This window comes from Oncorhynchus clarkii, chromosome 18, assembly GCF_045791955.1.
Source record: "Oncorhynchus clarkii lewisi isolate Uvic-CL-2024 chromosome 18, UVic_Ocla_1.0, whole genome shotgun sequence".
NCBI lineage: Eukaryota > Metazoa > Chordata > Actinopteri > Salmoniformes > Salmonidae > Oncorhynchus > Oncorhynchus clarkii.
Window position 1 is genome coordinate 57,626,790 of NC_092164.1, and position 18,020 is coordinate 57,644,809.

Consider the following 18,020-nt stretch of genomic DNA (forward strand, 5'->3'; position numbering starts at 1 on the left):
GCGGTACTGGAGCGCCAAGTCTAAGTCGAAAAGGCTCCTTTAAAAGCTTCTACCCCCAATCCATAAGACTGCTGAACAATGAATCAAATGGCCACCGGACTATTTACATTGACCCCCTCCTTTGTTTTCACACTGCTGCTACTTGCTGTTTATTATCTATGCATAGTCACTTTACTCCTACCTACATGTACAAATGACCTCGACTAACCTGAACCCCTGCACATTGACTAGGTACCGGTACCCCCTGTATAGGCTGCTGCCTACACTGAGAACCAATCACTGGACACTTTAATAAATGGATCTCTAGTCACTTTAAACAATGCCACTTCAAATAATGCGACTTGAATAATGTTACATTTCCTAAATTACTCATATCACATGTATATACTGTATTGAGACCCAATCACTGGACACTTAAATAAGTGGATCACTAGTCACTTTAAACAATGCCACTTTAAATGATGTTTACATATCTTACATTTCTCATGTATATACTGTATTTTATAGCATCTACTGCACCTTGCCTCTGCCGCTCGGCCATCACTCATCCATTTATTTATATGTACATATTCTCATTCAACCCTTTAGATTTGCGTGTATTAGGTAATTGTTGGGGAATTGTTAGATTACTTGTTAGATATTACTGCACTGTTGTAACTAGAAGCACAAACATTTCGCTACACTCCAATTAACATCTGCTAACCAAATTTGATTTGATTTAGCCTCTATTGTTATTTTATTGTGTTACTTAAAAATTAAAAATTTGATTTGATAATATGAATCTGAAAGTTAATTCTATTCTCCACACTTAAGTAGTTTATGTACAATGGACTTTTTCTGCTTGAAACTTCTGAAATTGACTGTAAAGACACACACAGCGCATCCCGGCGCAGAAACTCAATGAAGGAGAAGAAATAATTATTGAGCAGTAATGACCTTGCTGCGCTGGGAGAAGCTCCTTCTGTGCATGCCTACTCTTGCATACTTCCTATTATTTTTAACATTAACCACCACAATGCAAATAACCATAATTGTGAGGTGAATCCAAATTGATATGTTAAACTTTGACAATTTACATATCGTTTGCAACATACAAATATAGAGGTAAACACATTACTTGCGTTCACTCGATGCCTGCAGACCGCCCTCAACAACATACAATACCTGCAAGTACTCTAGAGGGACGGGGACAAAAGTACATTGGTGGCATGGAGAGGTGTGGGGGAATTGTAAAATACGAATAATTACAACTCTGTAAATAACCCATCCAAGTTGTGAAAACAGAGAAAATGAAGAAGAGAAGAGACAAGACTAGAATCCGACCAATGGGATCTGGATGCTGGAGCAAACCCAAACCCAGGTGATCACCACCATCAGTCTCTGCACCCTCTGCCCTCTCGCCATCTAGTGGGTCTAACTACTTAATAAGTAGCTGTTAGAGGTTTCCTGGACATAGTCCAGACCCCATAGAGGCCCTCAGAACTGTTGCAGACCCCCAAGAACATAAGGAGAGCTTAATTTATCAATCAGACCAATCAGGAGGCCACTTCCTGGGTTAGGGACGAATGGGACGGCCACATGTTGGGGATTACGCCTGAATTCCATACTGATGTAAAACCACCTGATTAACACTAACAGTTACAAAGTTATTGATTAGAAGCCAGAGTTGCATCGAAGTTAGCTATTAAAACACAGTATATATATATATATTTCATGCCACGACTAAAGCCAGCAACATAAAATGCTTGAAATGTTTAAAATATTTGACATCATATTTAAATGAGGGATTGTCTGAAGTATGGCTAATGGGATAATAATGATGCTAACACTGTAGGCTGATGGGTGAATCCTCTCACGCTGGTGACAAGTCAACGTAGGTAAAAGAGGGTACGTCCCAAATAGCACCCTATTCACCATTTAGTGCACTACGTTTGACCAGGGTCCCATGGTAGTGAAGTATGTAGGGAATAGGTGCCATTTAGGACGCATACGATACATAGAAAAGAGAGCAGTCACCTGAAGCATGTTGTGTCATTCATCCTTATTTTTCCCCTGCGATGACAAATGACAGGTAGGAGGGTAGCATGGTAGAGGGTAGAAGCAAGTGTTAGAGCCAAGCAGCTTGTCACCCCTTCACTGGGCCCCATGCTGAGGGACGACCTCTTTACACGGTCATACCAGGTCATATACCAGGACCCAATAGGAGAGAGAGAGAGCGAGAGCGAATGTGTGTGTGACAGTGAGAGAGAGAGATTCTCCACAGACATGAGCACTAGACCACAGGAAGAATGGTCGTATCCAGGTAGCCAGGGCTTCTCCATAGACATGTGACACATCACCACACACAGCACCATTGTACTGGTGACCATGGAACATGTCATCTTACAACTGATAGACTTCTGTCTGAGATCAATGCTGTTTGAGAAGAGGGAGAAGAAAATCATTTTACCATTATTTTTTGTTTGACCACTCTTTAGAGGAATAGTGGCAAAATAGTAAATTAGATAAGACTTTTCATTAAAAAAAAGTCATATATATTTTCATAATTAAATAAATATTTTGTATTGTGCACGTGATTTCATACAAAATATTGCCTCTCTACTCTCTTTATAGAGTAGGATCTAATGCATTTCAAATGTAACATTCATATTTGCATCGACATTAACCAAAACCCAGGGAATGCCTCTAGAACAGTACGAGAACATGTTGCTTAATGGGTACTCTCAATGAGAGCACCGCTCACAGAAGGTAAGATGGTAAGAGTGTCCAAGTGCTTTTCACATATTCCAGAGCTAAGCAGACTTGTCCGGGATCATAGGATAGCAGTATGGATGTAAAGTCAATGTGAAATTACAGGCTATTAGTAGTTTCTCATTCATCATTGGAATAAATAGCATTTTGTAATGTTGGAGACACCATATCATGGTGATTGAATTGACAAAACAGTAACAAATGGGATGTAATGAGAAACCATTGTTATTTAAAAAGTAAATACGTAATATAGGTCCACACGTGTATTTGTATAAATGTTGAATGTAATTAATGTGCTGTCATAAACATCCCATTTTTTTCACATTTCTTTTAATCAATATTATTAAAACACTAATCACATGAAATGTACAAGATGTGAATTGTAAACTGCATATTGTCTCAGTACTAACACATTGGAAAAGGGAACCCCCTGTGATAGAGGTGTCATTGTTCCCCCTGTGTTCACAGATCTGAAACAAGGAACCGGGGGTATTCCTGTACCTCTGTCTGTTTTTGGAACTCGAGATCGACAACCCCCCCAACATATTTAATTTCTACCTTGCTGATAGTATTTATCAGCGACGTCCTGATAAAAACAAAATATGCAATTTAAGCCTGAGCAGGGCTAAGCCGCCGAGGAGGACAGGATTACTTGGGGGCTGGTTGGGACAGACATCAGATTGTATTGTCATAAAGGGGCCATTGGCCTCTTGGCAAACTGTACCTCAAGCCCCAGATGACAGGCCTTTTCAAGACAGACAATATGGGAGAAAATATGAAACTTAAATTCTTCATGACAGACAAATTAATGTGTCACAAAATAAGAGAATAAAACAGAGAAAACTAACATTTATGTTAACCTCTCTCGCATACATTTATTCAAATTTATATTTTTGTTCCTTATTTGATCATCGTATTCATATTTCCCTTCAAAATAACTGGTCTTTTCTTTTATTAATGGAGAGAGGGTTCACCATACAAAACACAATGGCCCAGACATAGTGACTGGATGGGATTAAGTTTAATAACAAATCTTGACAGACATATCCTGGAAGCATATAAATCCCATCCAATTTTGGAAGAGAGCAAAGCTGACATGTTTTTCTGGGATTTACCTTATTAATTGGATGGTTAAGTCCATCTAATCCACTCTGATCGCTTACTTTGTCTCAGGGCTTTTTTTCTTCATTTTATATTCTACTGATTCTTTGCCACATTTAGGCTACCACATATCTAGGAACGTCTAAACAAAAAAATATATGATTCAACTGAATCGATATTGCAACCAAACTGTTATTTTATTTACACAAAAGACAGATGGAAATAAAAGAGAAATGACTTCATATGCAGACAAGGCAAAAACAAGTCAGAAGTCCCCCGGCATTTTCCTACTCAGCTTTGAGTTGGTCTATTCTATGGGAAGAGGAGTATTTCTGGCATGTGGCACAATGCATGTCTGCAATGTATGAATGACTGGAGGGGATGGAGTGATGGTCAGACAAAGGGCCCCGGGACAGGTCGACTAGACTGCTTCATCATCCTGTGTCGTCACTTTCCCTGGCATGGAAGAAGAGGTCTTGTCTGTCCCTAATCTGAAAGGGTGATCAGTCAGGTGAGAGCTGGGGAGGGGGGGGGGGGGGGGGGGGGGGGGTAGAGTAGGTGATGATGGTCTAGACTCTCTATGCACACCCTCAGGGCCATATAGTGATCTGGGTCAGGATAAAGGTCCAGGCAGCGACAGAGACAGACTGCCAGACTGGCTGGGCAGGCAGGGTTGGAGTCAGACTCCTCTGTCTCTGTGAAGACTTAGGGCCAGCCAGTCTGTCCTGAAGGGCTGTACGAAAGTCATGTATTTTCAGAGACGCAACACAGAGGAGAAAGTCTTGGAGTCTGGGCAACCCTTCAACCCTCTCTCCCTCCCTCTCTCCCATACCTGGGAGACTCCAGGCGCCACAGTGTAACTGCAGTCTCAGGTATGCTGCTGCAGGACACTACTACACTATCTTTCCAGGGTTCTATAGCCTGCCTGGAATCAGAAGAGTCATCCTTCTAGTGCATTCCAATTCGATTCCTCCTACTAAGCTAATCTATTGTATTCATTGTATGTGGTGTATGACGATTTTTGGAAAAGCCTTTTTTGATGGTTTTTCCCCAATCCCGATACAGTATTCTCACATCAAACAAGAATTCTCACATCAAATCTAACATGAAAGTATTTCCTCCAACTTGTTGCTGTGTAGTACAGCATTGGCCTCTTATTTTCTTTGTTCTGTTCTCCCTCCCTCTAATCCCCTTCCTCTTAATGTTGTGGCATTGTCATCATGTGTAAGGGTTTAGGATGATTACAAAATAATTTGAAAATAGAATAAGTGAGCAGCCTACGTTGAGGTTCATCGTCTGTCAGCATGGTGACATCTGCAGGGGCAATTTTCATGTGGTGAGTGTGGTTTTGTGGTAGATGTGCTCTCATTTATCTAAACGACATACTAAGCTGTGGCTGCTGGTTCATTATTCAAACAGGCAACATGGACAAGAATGCACATTTGTTCCTCAATTAAAAATCTTCACTTAAATTTGTGTTATTTCTGTGTATTTTTTGTGGGACCGAAGGACTGCGCAGGGCTTTGTGTTTTAAGTAAGAATGATTTGAGTGTGATTATGCTTTGACAATGCTGCATTTACTTTTTCACAAATCATAAGTTTGACTGACTGATATTAAATAGTCTGAATTAGTTGAATTTTTAAATGATTGCGAGTTACAGTTGACAAGATCATTTACCTGGTCCTTGCCTAAAAAAATCAGACAGTCTGGAACAAAGCACTGCAAAAAAACCTGGAATGTTTCTTTCCAAGCCAGAATGTTGAATAAGATTACATTTGAACTTACTCTCCACTCTACCAGTTGTCTGTGCGGTAGGTCCTTCAGATGGTCAACATTTTTTACAAAATATCCACAGGAAAGTATTATTTAGCCTACTTTTTAATAATAATAATATAATAATAATACATTTTATTTAGCAGACACATTTCAGGGTACTCAAGGACATCTTACATTAACAGTAGACCTACATGATTGGTAAATAATGTATTGTGTCATTTTGGAGTCACCTTTTCACTAAATAAGAATAGAATACATTTCTTAACACTTCTACATTAATTATCCATGATTTCAGATAATCCTGAATGAATCGTGAATAATGATTAGTGTGAAAGTTACAGACACAAAAATATCATACCCTGAAGACATGCAAACCTCTCACCATTACAATAACAGGGGAGATTAGCTTTTTTGGGGGGAGGGGGTGATATTTGTGAGTCTATAATTTTTTCAGTCATCATTATTCACGATTCATCCAGTATTATCTGTAATCATGGTAGCACCCACATTCATGTAGAAGTGTTTAGAAACATATTATATTCTTATTTACAATGAAAGTTACCCCAAAATGAAGCAATACATTCTTTACCATTCATTTCTATTGGGCACAAAACAAACTGAAACATAACCAAAACAAACAGCAAACGGATCCAACAAATTTGTTGAGTCACAAGCTTGACATAGTAATTTCATGCAATGAATATGGAACCAAATACTTAACTGTTTAATACATATTAAAGTTTGTCCCAATACTTTTAATTTCAAATCTAACGTTCTGAAGTATAGAGCCAAAATAAGAAATAATGCTTCACTGTGCCAATAATTATGGAGGGCACTGTATGTACAGTATACTGAGAAGAAACAGAAGGGAGACATGGGATTCTGTTGGCAGAGCAGTCTCTGCCCATGAGCAACCAGCCTTCTCTTGAACCTCCACTATCCCATAAACCCTTTCGCTGGAAGTCCATTTGTTCACGATAGACCCGCGCAACGAAAAGGCAGTTAACATGTCTGACAAGAAACAGACTGTAGATTTGGGATTATTAGAGGAGGACGATGAGTTTGAAGAATTCCCAGCCGAGGGTAAATTAATTCTAGTTCTATATGTTACTAATGTTAACCCGTTTTCACGGAATTGTCTTATTTAGCGACTACTAGACTGGGCCCAACAGTGACTCGGCTAGCTAGTTTAGCAAGCTAGCTAGTTATGCTAACATCATTGAATAAAAATGTAACTAGCTAGTGTGCTAGCAGCTAACCAGCTAGTGTGCTAGCAGCTAACCAGCTAGTGTGCTAGCAGCTAACCAGCTAGTGTGCTAGCAGCTAACCAGCTAGTGTGCTAGCAGCTAACCAGCTAGTGTGCTAGCAGCTAACCAGCTAGTTAGATACTTATGTTCACTGATAGCTAATTAGCGATTGTACTGGCGACAACTTTACATAGTTAAACGTTAGCCAACTAATGTCAACTATAAAGTAAACAGCACATAACATATAAAAGCCAGTTAATTAACTTTAATGTTAGTTAGCTTGCTACGTTGGCTATCTAACTAGCTAGCGTAGTAACTAGTTGAGTAAGAGTTACTTGTTCGGTAGTTGCTTGTCAACTAACGTTTTATAATTTGTAATTCTCATAATTGTATTTATGTGTTCAGATTGGACTGGGTTGGATGAGGATGAAGATGCCCACGTGTGGGAAGACAACTGGGATGATGACAATGTAGAGGACGACTTTTCTAATCAACTAAGGTAAGCCACCTCCCACCTTTTACTTATGACAAATCATTGTACCCCACTCAGCAGCTCATTCCTAGAAATGAGAAGTACCACTCCGTTTATTTTTTTATTTTATTTTTATTTTACCTTTATTTAACCAGGCAAGTCAGTTAAGAACAAATTCTTATTTTCAATGACGGCCTAGGAACAGTGGGTTAACTGCCTGTTCAGGGGCAGAACGACAGATTTGTTCCTTGTCAGCTCGGGGGTTTGAACTTGCAACCTTCCAGTTACTAGTCCAACGCTCTAACCACTAGGCTACCCTGCCGCCCCGTTTAAGGGACATGATGCTTTGATTTTTGAGTGGACCTATATGTTTTGACATGATATGGCAATGGTAACTAAACAGTAAAAATGGTTATGCTAAATGTTTAGCCACAGCAGATTTCATCAGGCTTTAGACGGAGAGTCTGGGAGGAGAGGAGAGTACTTGGTAGTTGTAGGGTGTCCAATCAAAAATGCATGTTTTGACCAATGGGTAAAATAATTGTAATAGTGTAGATAATCCTCTAAGAAAACCAATGTTCCAAACCCTGCACCATTGAGAGCATATTGACTGTGTATCACAGCATGGTATGGCAACTGCTACAGAGGGTAGTACGTACGGCCCAGTACATCACTGGGGCCGAGCTCCCTGCCCTAAAATGGTCAGATTCCAGTAGGGCGGTCCAAAACTTTAAAAAATCTTGGCTTACCAAGAGTCGTCTGTTCTTTTGACCAATCGATTGGTCTAAATGTTAAAACGTGTATTTTTCCTTATAGACACATCCTATGTGTTTTAATCAAATCAACTATATTCACTGAGCTTGTGTGATGCTTTAAGCACACTGTTTGATTAAATATTTAAGACACAAAAATGAATAGAGGGAGCCTGACCGGTAATTGATTTGATTGTGCCAGGCGGGGCTCAGACTTACTGCACTGTGTAAGTGACTGTGACTAGCATCAGTTGCCTCTCTGTCCTCCCTGCTGCAGTGACCATCAGTGTTAATTGCGCTGTACGTGTTGCTGAATCTGCAACATAATTACAGCCATTTCTGACTTACTGAAAACTTTTCCTATTCCCTCAACCCTTGCTCTCTTTACGTGACCAATAGGGCCTGACCTATAGCATATCATAATCACTACAATAAATTGGTTATAACAAACTCTGAACACCGTAACATAAAAATGGATGCAGGGGGCGTGACAAATAAACTCGAAACGGGGGAATGTTTAGGCTACTGGTTGAGGTAAAGGGGAAGTCAGATGTGTGTAATACATTTGACTAGTTGTGGAAGATCAAGAAAAATAAGGCAAGGAGCAAGCGCTGTGTGCATATTATATGCCAAACAGGTGCTGTTAGATTACAATATACATTTCTGACCGTTTGGAACAATGTAAACAACACTAAATACATTTGAAATCGTACCAGAGGTTTTTATGTTCAGCTTTTATTATAGTATAATGACAAAAATTGATCACATTCATTCGTGAATGCAATTTCCAAATGGGAAATGTTTTATTTATAATTTAAGCTAATCAGTGGTAACTCATCATTTAGGGCAGGTAGGGCAGAGCTCATATTTTTTGTACATAAAAAAAATTGTGGGGGGGGGGTTGCTGGTATTGCATGTAATTTTGGCATTAATACGTGTCACATCAGTTTGCAAACAATGTAAAGATTATATATAAAATCATTGAGTTAATAAAGCCTCCATAAAAACATGTTATTTTTTCAGTAAGGCAGGTGTTTCAGCCTAGCTCGAACCTGACTAGTCTCCCAGTCCCTGCCTCAAAAAAACATCCCAACAGCATGATGCTTCCACCACCATGCTTCACCGTAGGAATGGTGCCAGGTTTCCTCCAGACGCTTTGCATTCAAGCCAAAGAGTTCAATCTTGGTTTCATCAGACAATAATCTTGTTTTTCATGGTCTGAGAGTCCTTTAGGTGAAAGTTATTTGTTTCTGGCCATTTTGAGCCTGTTATCGAACCCGCAAATGCTGATGCTCCAGATACTCAACTAGTCTAAAGAAGACTAGTTTTATTGCTTCTTTAATTAGAACAACCGTTTTCAGCTGTGCTAACATAATTGCAAAAGGGGTTTCTAATGATCAATTAGCCTTTAAAATGATAAACTTGGATTAGGTAACACAACTTGCCATTGGAACACAGGAGTGATGGTTGCTGATAATGGGCCTCTGTATGCCTATGTAGATATTCCATAAAAAATCAGCTGTTTCCAGCTACAATAGTCATTTACAACATTAACAATGTCTACACTGTATTTAAGATCAATTTGATGTTATTTTAATGGACAAAACAATGTGCCTTTCTTTCAAAAACAAGGACATTTCTAAGTGACCCCAAACTTTTGAACGATGGTGTATTTTTTTTTGTTGCTATTGCACGACTAAAGATGTCTCGGTGGACCCAACAGCCCGTCGACTAAATGGGGTCAGCCCTAGACTCAAGTCACCCTAGTTATAGACTGTTCTCTCTGCTACTGCACGACAAGCGCTATCGATGCACCAAGTCTGGAACCAACAGGACCCTGAACAGCTTCTTCCCCGATGCCGTAAGACTGCTAAATAGTTCGTTCCGGTAGCTATTGGTTATCTGCATTGACCCTTTATTATATACAGTGCCTTACGAAAGTATTCATCCCCCTTGAACTTTGCGACCTTTTGCCACATTTCAGGCTTCAAACATAAAGATATAAAACTGTATTTTTTTGTGAAGAATCAACAACAAGTGGGACACAATCATGAAGTGGAACGACATTTATTGGATATTTAAAACTTTTTTAACAAATCAAAAACTGAAAAATTGGGCGTGCAAAATTATTCAGCCCCCTTAAGTTAATACTTTGTAGCGCCACCTTTTGCTGCGATTACAGCTGTAAGTCGCTTGGGGTATGTCTCTATCAGTTTTGCACATCAAGAGACCAACATTTTTTCCCATTCCTCCTTGCAAAACAGCTCGAGCTCAGTGAGGTTGGATGGAGAGCATTTGTGAACAGCAGTTTTCAGTTCTTTCCACAGATTCTCGATTGGATTCAGGTCTGGACTTTGACTTGGCCATTGTAACACCTGGATATGTTTATTTTTGAACCATTCGATTGTAGATTTTGCTTTATGTTTTGGATCATTGTCTTGTTGGAAGACAAATCTCCGTTCCAGTCTCAGGTCTTTTGCAGACTCCATCAGGTTTTCTTCCAGAATGGTCCTGTATTTGGCTCCATCCATCTTCCCATCAATTTTAACCATCTTCCCTGTCCCTGCTGAAGAAAAGCAGGCCCAAACCATGATGCTGCCACCACCATGTTTGACAGTGGGGATGGTGTATTCAGGGTGATGAGCTGTGTTGCTTTTACGCCAAACATAACGTTTTGCATTGTTGCCAAAAAGTTCAATTTTGGTTTCATCTGACCAGAGCACCTTCTTCCACATGTTTGGTGTGTCTCCCAGGTGGCTTGTGGCAAACTTTAAACGACACTTTTTATGGATATCTTTAAGAAATGGCTTTCTTCTTGCCACTCTTCCATAAAGGCCAGATTTGTGCAATATACGACTGATTGTTGTCCTATGGACAGAGTCTCCCACCTCAGCTGTAGATCTCTGCAGTTCATCCAGAGTGATCATGGGCCTCTTGGCTGCATCTCTGATCAGTCTTCTCCTTGTATGAGCTGAAAGTTTAGAGGGACGGCCAGGTCTTGGTAGATTTGCAGTGGTCTAAAACTCCTTCCATTTCAATATTATCGCTTGCACAGTGCTCCTTGGGATGTTTAAAGCTTGGGAAATCTTTTTGTATCCAAATCCGGCTTTAAACTTCTTCACAACAGTATCTCGGACCTGCCTGGTGTGTTCCTTGTTCTTCATGATGCTCTCTGCGCTTTTGACGGACCTCTGAGACTATCACAGTGCAGGTGCATTTATACGGAGACTTGATTATACACAGGTGGATTGTATTTATCATCATTAGTCATTTAGGTCAACATTGGATCATTTAGAGATCCTCACTGAACTTCTGGAGAGAGTTTGCTGCACTGAAAGTAAAGGGGCTGAATAATTTTGCACGCCCAATTTTTCAGTTTTTGTTTTGTTAAAAAAGTTTGAAATATCCAATAAATGTCGTTCCACTTCATGATTGTGTCCCACTTGTTGTTGATTCTTCACAAAAAAATACAGTTTTATATCTTTATGTTTGCGACCTTTTGCCACATTTCAGGCTTCAAAGTTCAAGGGGGCCCGAATACTTTCGCAAGGCACTGTATTTTTTGAGTCCTCATACACTGCTGCTACTGTTTATTATCTCTCCTGTTTCCTCATCAGTTACCCATATGTACATATCTACTTCAATTACCTCGTACCCCTGCACATCGACTTGGTACTGGTACCCTGTGTAAATAGCCAAGTTATCCTCATTCATTCTATATTTCGTTGTCTTTTTTACTCTGCTTTGTTGGAAAGGGCCCGTAAGTAAGCATATCACTGTTAGTCTACACCAGTGGTCACCAACCTTTTCTGAGTCAGCTGAGAAATCTGAGATCTACCGCACAGATAAATAAAAAATAAACGTCTTAATTATAACCTAATATCAGTTCTGTAGGAAGGAGGTTTGTGCAGTAGGCCTCGTACATTATTACAGCATATTGGCTATCTGCCTGGCCTGCCAATATTGTTCTTCTCAAACTCTATTATATTTCAAAACTCGAGCTTTGATAAGAAAATAGATCAGTTGGTGTATCACTTCAGAGGTACAGCTGAGACTAAATTGAAGTAATTTTCAAATTAGCTTTTTTATTTTACTGTGCTGATGGTACCTGCATCTGATGGTCATGGTGTTTTCAAGACAACTGGGAACTCGCAAGCTCAACAAAGATGCCAGAGTTTCCGACTTGGAATTCCGAGTTGGAGGATGTTCAGAAAGATTTTTATCAAATTTTTATTTGACTTCCCAGTTGTCTTTAACACTTGGAAGTTGAAGATTTCCGAGTTCTCACTTGTTTTGAGCGCTGCATTAGTAGTAGAGGTTGACCGATTAATCGGAATGGCCGAATAATTAGGGCCGATTTCAAGTTTTCATAACAATTGGAAATCGGTATTTTTGGACACTGATTTGGCCAATTAAAAAAAATATATAATTATATATATTTTTTTACACCTTTTATTTAATCTTTATTTAACTAGGCAAGTCAGTTAAGAACACATTCTTATTTTCAATGACGGCCTAGGAACGGTGGGTTAACTGCCTTGTTCAGGGGCAGAACGACAAATTTTTACCTTGTCAGCTCGGAGATTCAATCTTGCAACCTTACAGTTAACTAGTCCAACGCTCTAACCACCTGCCTCTCATTGCACTCCACGAGGAGCCTGCCTGTTACGCGAATGCAGTAAGCCAAGGTAAGTTGCTAGCTAGCATTAAACTTATCTTATAAAAAACAATCAATCAATCATAATCACTAGTTAACTACACATGGTTGATGATATTACTAGTTTATCTAGCGTGTCCTGCGTTGCATATAATCTATGCGGTGCGTATTCGTGAAAAAGGACTGTCCTTGCTCCAATGTGTACCTAACCATAAACATCAATGCCTTTCTTAAAATCAATCCACAGAAGTATATCTTTTTAAACCTGCATATTTAGCTAAAATAAATCCAGGTTAGCAGGCAATATTAACCAGGTTTAACTGTGTCACTTTTGTGTTCATTGCACGCAGAGTCAGGGTATATGCAACAGTTTGGGCCACTTAATTTGCCAGAATTTTACGTAATTATGACATAACATTGAAGGTTGTGCAATGTAATAGGAATATTTAGACTTATGGATGCCACCCGTTATATAAAATACAGAAAGGTTCCGAATTTCACTGAACGAATAAACGTCTTGTTTTAGAGATGATAGTTTCCGGATAGTTTCCGGATTCGACCATATTAATGACCTAAGGCTCGTATTTCTCTGTGTTATAATTAAGTCTCTGATTTGATAGAGCAGTCTGACTGAGCGATGGTAGGCACCAGCAGGCTCGTAAGCATTCATTCAAACAGCACTTTCGTGCGTTTTGCCAGCAGCTCTTCGCTGTGCTTCATACATTGCGCTCTTTATGACTTCAAGCCCATCAACTCCCGAGATTAGGCTGGTGTAACCGATGTGAAATGGCTAGCTAGTTAGCGGGCTGCGTGCTAATAGCGTTTCAAAAGTCACTCGCTCTGAGACTTGGAGTAGTTATTCCCCTTGCTCTGCATGGGTAACGCTGCTTCGAGGGTGGCTGTTGTCGATGTGTTCCTGGTTCGAGCCCAGGTAGGGGCGAGGAGAGGGACGGAAGCTATACTGTTACACTGGCAATACTAAAGTGCCTATAAGAACATCCAATAGTCAAAGGTATATGAAATACAAATGGTATAGAGAGAAATAGTCCTATAATAAACTACAACCTATAACTTCTTACCTGGGAATATTGAAGACTCGTGTTAAAAGGAACCACCAGCTTTCATATGTTCTCATGTTCTGAGCAAGGAACTTAAACGTTAGCTTTCTTACATGGCACATATTGCACTTTTACTTTCTTCTCCAACACTTTGTTTTTGCATTATTTAAACCAAAGTGAACATGTTTCATTATTTATTTGAGGCTAAATTGATTTTATTGATGTATTATATTAAGTTAAAATAAGTGTTCATTCAGTATTGTTGTAATTGTCATTATTACAAATAAATAAAAATTGTCAGATTAATCGGTATCAGCTTTTTTTGGTCCTCCAATAATCGGTATCAGCGTTGAAAAATCATAATTAGTAGTGACTTTCAGTCTCTGCTCTCTCCTTCATTTCCTCCAGTGAGACTGACCAGAGAGAGGGGACACTGTCTTCCACCTGATGGTGGAATTCTAGTCGCACCGAACCTGCCTCAGGCACAAATTCATGTTGTTCCTATTACCAGAGAAAGGGAAATATTCCTCCATATTAAAATGAACATGTCAAGCTGTTAATATTTATAAAAGCGCAGGGATATCGATACACTTGGCTACTCAGTCATTGCAGCTGCAGCGTGAGTTTTATGCTTTGTAATAGTGTTGAACTAAAACAATGACTGCTTTTAACTTTAACTCACTCATAGAAACAGCAGCTCTTTGCGTTATTCATTGACAGTCTCTCTGGTCATGGTTTTAAAAGTTAGGAAATCTCACGTAGGCTAGTATCAAACTTCTGTGGCCATGGTCGTCGAAGCTGTAGGAACGGTGATTTGAGCTATCCGATTGGCCAGCGCAGTAGGCGAATTCGATTTAGCCACAGCTCTCCTGGTCCATTGGGCAGACAGTTATTTATTTACATTTTTTTCATACAAATTATGTTTCCAAAATAGCACTTTGAACACTTTGCCTACCCGGTGCGCAGGGCTTCTGAATCAACTTCAGTTACCGCCAACAGAGGAAAAAACTAAAAAGGAGTGCAAGCCTTTGACTTTTCTACAGAAATGTTTGGTGATCGACTAGGAATGCCTTGAAGATCAACCACTGATCTACACCCTTTACAACATTTTTTTATGTCTATCATAATCCACTCAAAAGTTATTGGAGTTTTTGCCCTTGTATGATGGTCAGAATTAGGGTGACTAAATCAAAAAAAGTGGTAAAAACCCTGGAAAACTGCATCGCATCAGCTGGGCTGGATTCTGTGCAAGAATTAAGGCTGCTGGCTACCTGACAGGCTCACTTTCCTGTTGAACTCGTCATATTTCTTATCGAGTCGGCTGGACATAACAATATAGAGGCAAGATAGATATCAATTTTGAGACATGGCATAGTATTTTCATATTATCGCTTTTTTATTATCGCTTTTTGCGACCCGCGGTAACAACTTTGACGTGGACGGCCACAAAATGTGAAATCCTCAAAAGTTGTTAAGAGAAACCTGCACTGCTATGTCAACCGAGCTCAGTGTTTATTATCTAATGTATTAGTTTACGAAATCTGACATTTAGGATATAATGTTAATGATACGTCAGAGAAAGTACCCACTGAATGATTCAGAACATAAAGAATCACATTTGTCTTGGTAAAATGTATTTAATGACATAAGGGAGTGAAATTTCATCACCAAAATGTGTTTTCATGTAGTCTTTTTATCAATGCTTCATGAATGGTGAGTGGTGATCTGATTCTTGAGTTGATAGCATCTGAGCGTACCAGGAGAATTCAATCGGACACTCTCGTAGAAATTCGACTTCCCGAGTCGGAAATAGCCGAAACCTCTATAAATTACCCTCCTAAATCAGAGTTCTAAGTGGGAAACTCAAACCAGAATGATGATACCCGAGTTCACGAGTTGTGACGTTTCATCACTGAGCTTTCACCTTTCTTACCAAGAAGATGGTAAAACACAGCCATTTACAACCTTGATGATGTAGCCTACTTAAGTTGATCCATCCAATCTATTGTTTGACATACTGTCAAAAGTAAGCAAGCCACCTGAATAATAATAATAATATTATTATTATTAGCAATGTTAGCCATCCTATTCGTCTAGCTAAATTCAAGATTAATTCTCATTTGGTAGAAGTTATTCCGATTTCAAAAGAACCTCTGATGCTTTCGTGACATGTTTCAGAGTTCACCAACTGAGCGTTACGAGAATGCATATTTTCTGGTGGATGAGGCATTCTGTTGTCTGGATAGGCCTGAAGAAGGCTCCTGCTTCCAGCTGTTCATCTTCGTGGTGTCTCTTTTCTTACATAGAGAGACATTTGTCAGCATAATTGCGTGTCATTTGTTAATGATTTATGCAGGCTTTGAATAATACGGACCGTCTACAATGTGTGCTTCTTGAGTAATTGTCAGCAATATGTGTTTTTATTTATGGACATGTTTAGGCTACTCTTGTTGAATATTCAACTGTTGTATTGACTTGAAGTGGCCAGTCTGTTTTCATTTTTGAGTGTAAGCTACTTCAGACAATTATATTGCATTGTTTTATTCAAACCTTTGATGGCTGCTATTAAGACATTTATAGAGGACCTCATATATGATTATGTTATAAGTCTATAACCTAGTACAAGTAGGCCGTAGCTGCCTGCGTTGTATTTCTTCAGTCGTATATTAAGAACTCTTTTCTCAATCAACATAGATGGCCACTTGTACTTTAACCTCCGGCACTGCTTAGATGTGTTCCAAATGGTATCCCTTTCCCTACTTTTGATCAGGGCCCTGGTTCTGGTTAAAAGTAGTGCACTAAATGGGGAATAGTGGGCCATTTGGGACATAACCCTTGTAATTACCTCAATTGGCTGATCCTTTTTTTCTCTCTGCAGAGCGGAGCTGGAGAAACATGGGTACAAGATGGAGACGTCGCAGTAGCCGCTGAGTCCACACGGCTGTTGAGATTGGATAGGGATGGACTTGATGTTTTTTTTATATTTATAACATCATGCTTAAAATGGAGGATGTTTAACATGCTAAACTCGCACACATTTTTGTACGAAACCTTAGCAAGAATAAGGTGTTTCACGAGTTAATCTCCCCCCCCCCCCCTCAGAGTTATGTAGACAATAAAGATGGTTCTGTTTAAGTACCCTTTCGTTCACATACTCTTATTTATGCACATTTTCCATCTCTTTATATATAATCAGCTGGTCAGTTACTGCTTTAATATAAATCCATATTTTACAGTGTTATGTTTTTACTATAAAGACCACTTTGGTCCAGGGCTTTGGTTTAACATCCATTTAAATACCACTTTTTGTTAGAGCCATTGATTTAAAATGTAGCTTTACTGCCTGCGCAACACTTAACCTACGTTTTAATGGTCCAGTAATTATTGGCCTGTGTGACACACTCCATCTATTTTAATCCACAATATGAATGTTGCATGATGTTAGTAAAGAGTCAAGTGCTGCACTGCACATTTTTCCATTGTAATGCTCTTAGTTTGAAAACTACCACCCATTTTTCACATGGTCACTCTCCAATATTAAACCATTCAATGAACAGGTGTGTTCCAGTCAGAAGTGGATGGAGAGACACATGCAGTGAGATTTGTGCATAAATTGTGTGTACAGTGTGTGGGTGGGTGTGTGTAGGATGATCCACACACAGGGATGCGTGTTCCCCTCGGCTGTCTACATGCCCTTTGAGCTCATGGCGTTGGGCTGGGTCTCAGTCTCAAGGAGAGATTATCCACTGCCGTGTTTGTCAGGGGCAGGGAGGTGGTCTCAGCATGGGGGCCCCTGCCCTGCCTGGGCCTGCCCTACTCCCGACCAGGCCCTGCTTTTCCGGCTCCGCACAGCAGGGACCCCCGCACTGAGCCGGAGGCCAATTTAGCCCAGCCACACTCGCCTCGGCAAAATGATTTCGCTGCATTTGTGGACTCTCAGTCCCACAATCTTAATGAGAAGAAATGGATGCCAGTATAACCTGCTGCCTGCCAGCCTGCTGTGGAGTGGAGAGCTGCTTCCTCTCCTCCAGTGTTGCTCCCTCTGCTCTTTATATGTTGCTGGTAGACCTGCGATGGCTTGTTAGAATAGCCATTAGGAAAGTCTCACACGTACTGTTTTCCAGTGTTTCTCTACATATTATTGATTATGGTTGTATTATTAGATACAGTCCTGATTTCCTGTTCAAACCAAAATGGGTTGATTT

The 18,020-nt window shown here is 39.8% G+C and overlaps 1 protein-coding gene across 1 annotated transcript; it reads left to right on the forward strand.

Annotated features, from left to right (window-relative positions):
• Positions 1 to 6,578: 6,578 nt before the first annotated feature.
• Positions 6,579 to 17,362, forward strand: LOC139372742 (SEM1 26S proteasome subunit). Its single transcript, XM_071112538.1, has 3 exons — positions 6,579 to 6,712; positions 7,282 to 7,375; positions 16,694 to 17,362. The coding sequence occupies exons 1-3, from the start codon at positions 6,637 to 6,639 to the stop codon at positions 16,737 to 16,739; spliced, it is 216 nt and encodes a 71-aa protein (XP_070968639.1). The 5' UTR covers positions 6,579 to 6,636; the 3' UTR covers positions 16,740 to 17,362.
• The last annotated feature ends 658 nt before the right edge of the window (positions 17,363 to 18,020 follow it).

What these genes read in the sequence shown, in the direction of transcription:
- LOC139372742 (XM_071112538.1), top strand. Translation starts at nt 6,637, where the DNA reads ATGTCTGACAAGAAACAGACTGTAGATTTGGGATTATTAGAGGAGGAC. An exon ending in TGAAGAATTCCCAGCCGAGG is followed by an intron (nt 6,713 to 7,281) that starts GTAAATTAATTC and finishes TTATGTGTTCAG; the next exon opens with ATTGGACTGGGTTGGATGAG. An exon ending in GACTTTTCTAATCAACTAAG is followed by an intron (nt 7,376 to 16,693) that starts GTAAGCCACCTC and finishes TTCTCTCTGCAG; the next exon opens with AGCGGAGCTGGAGAAACATG.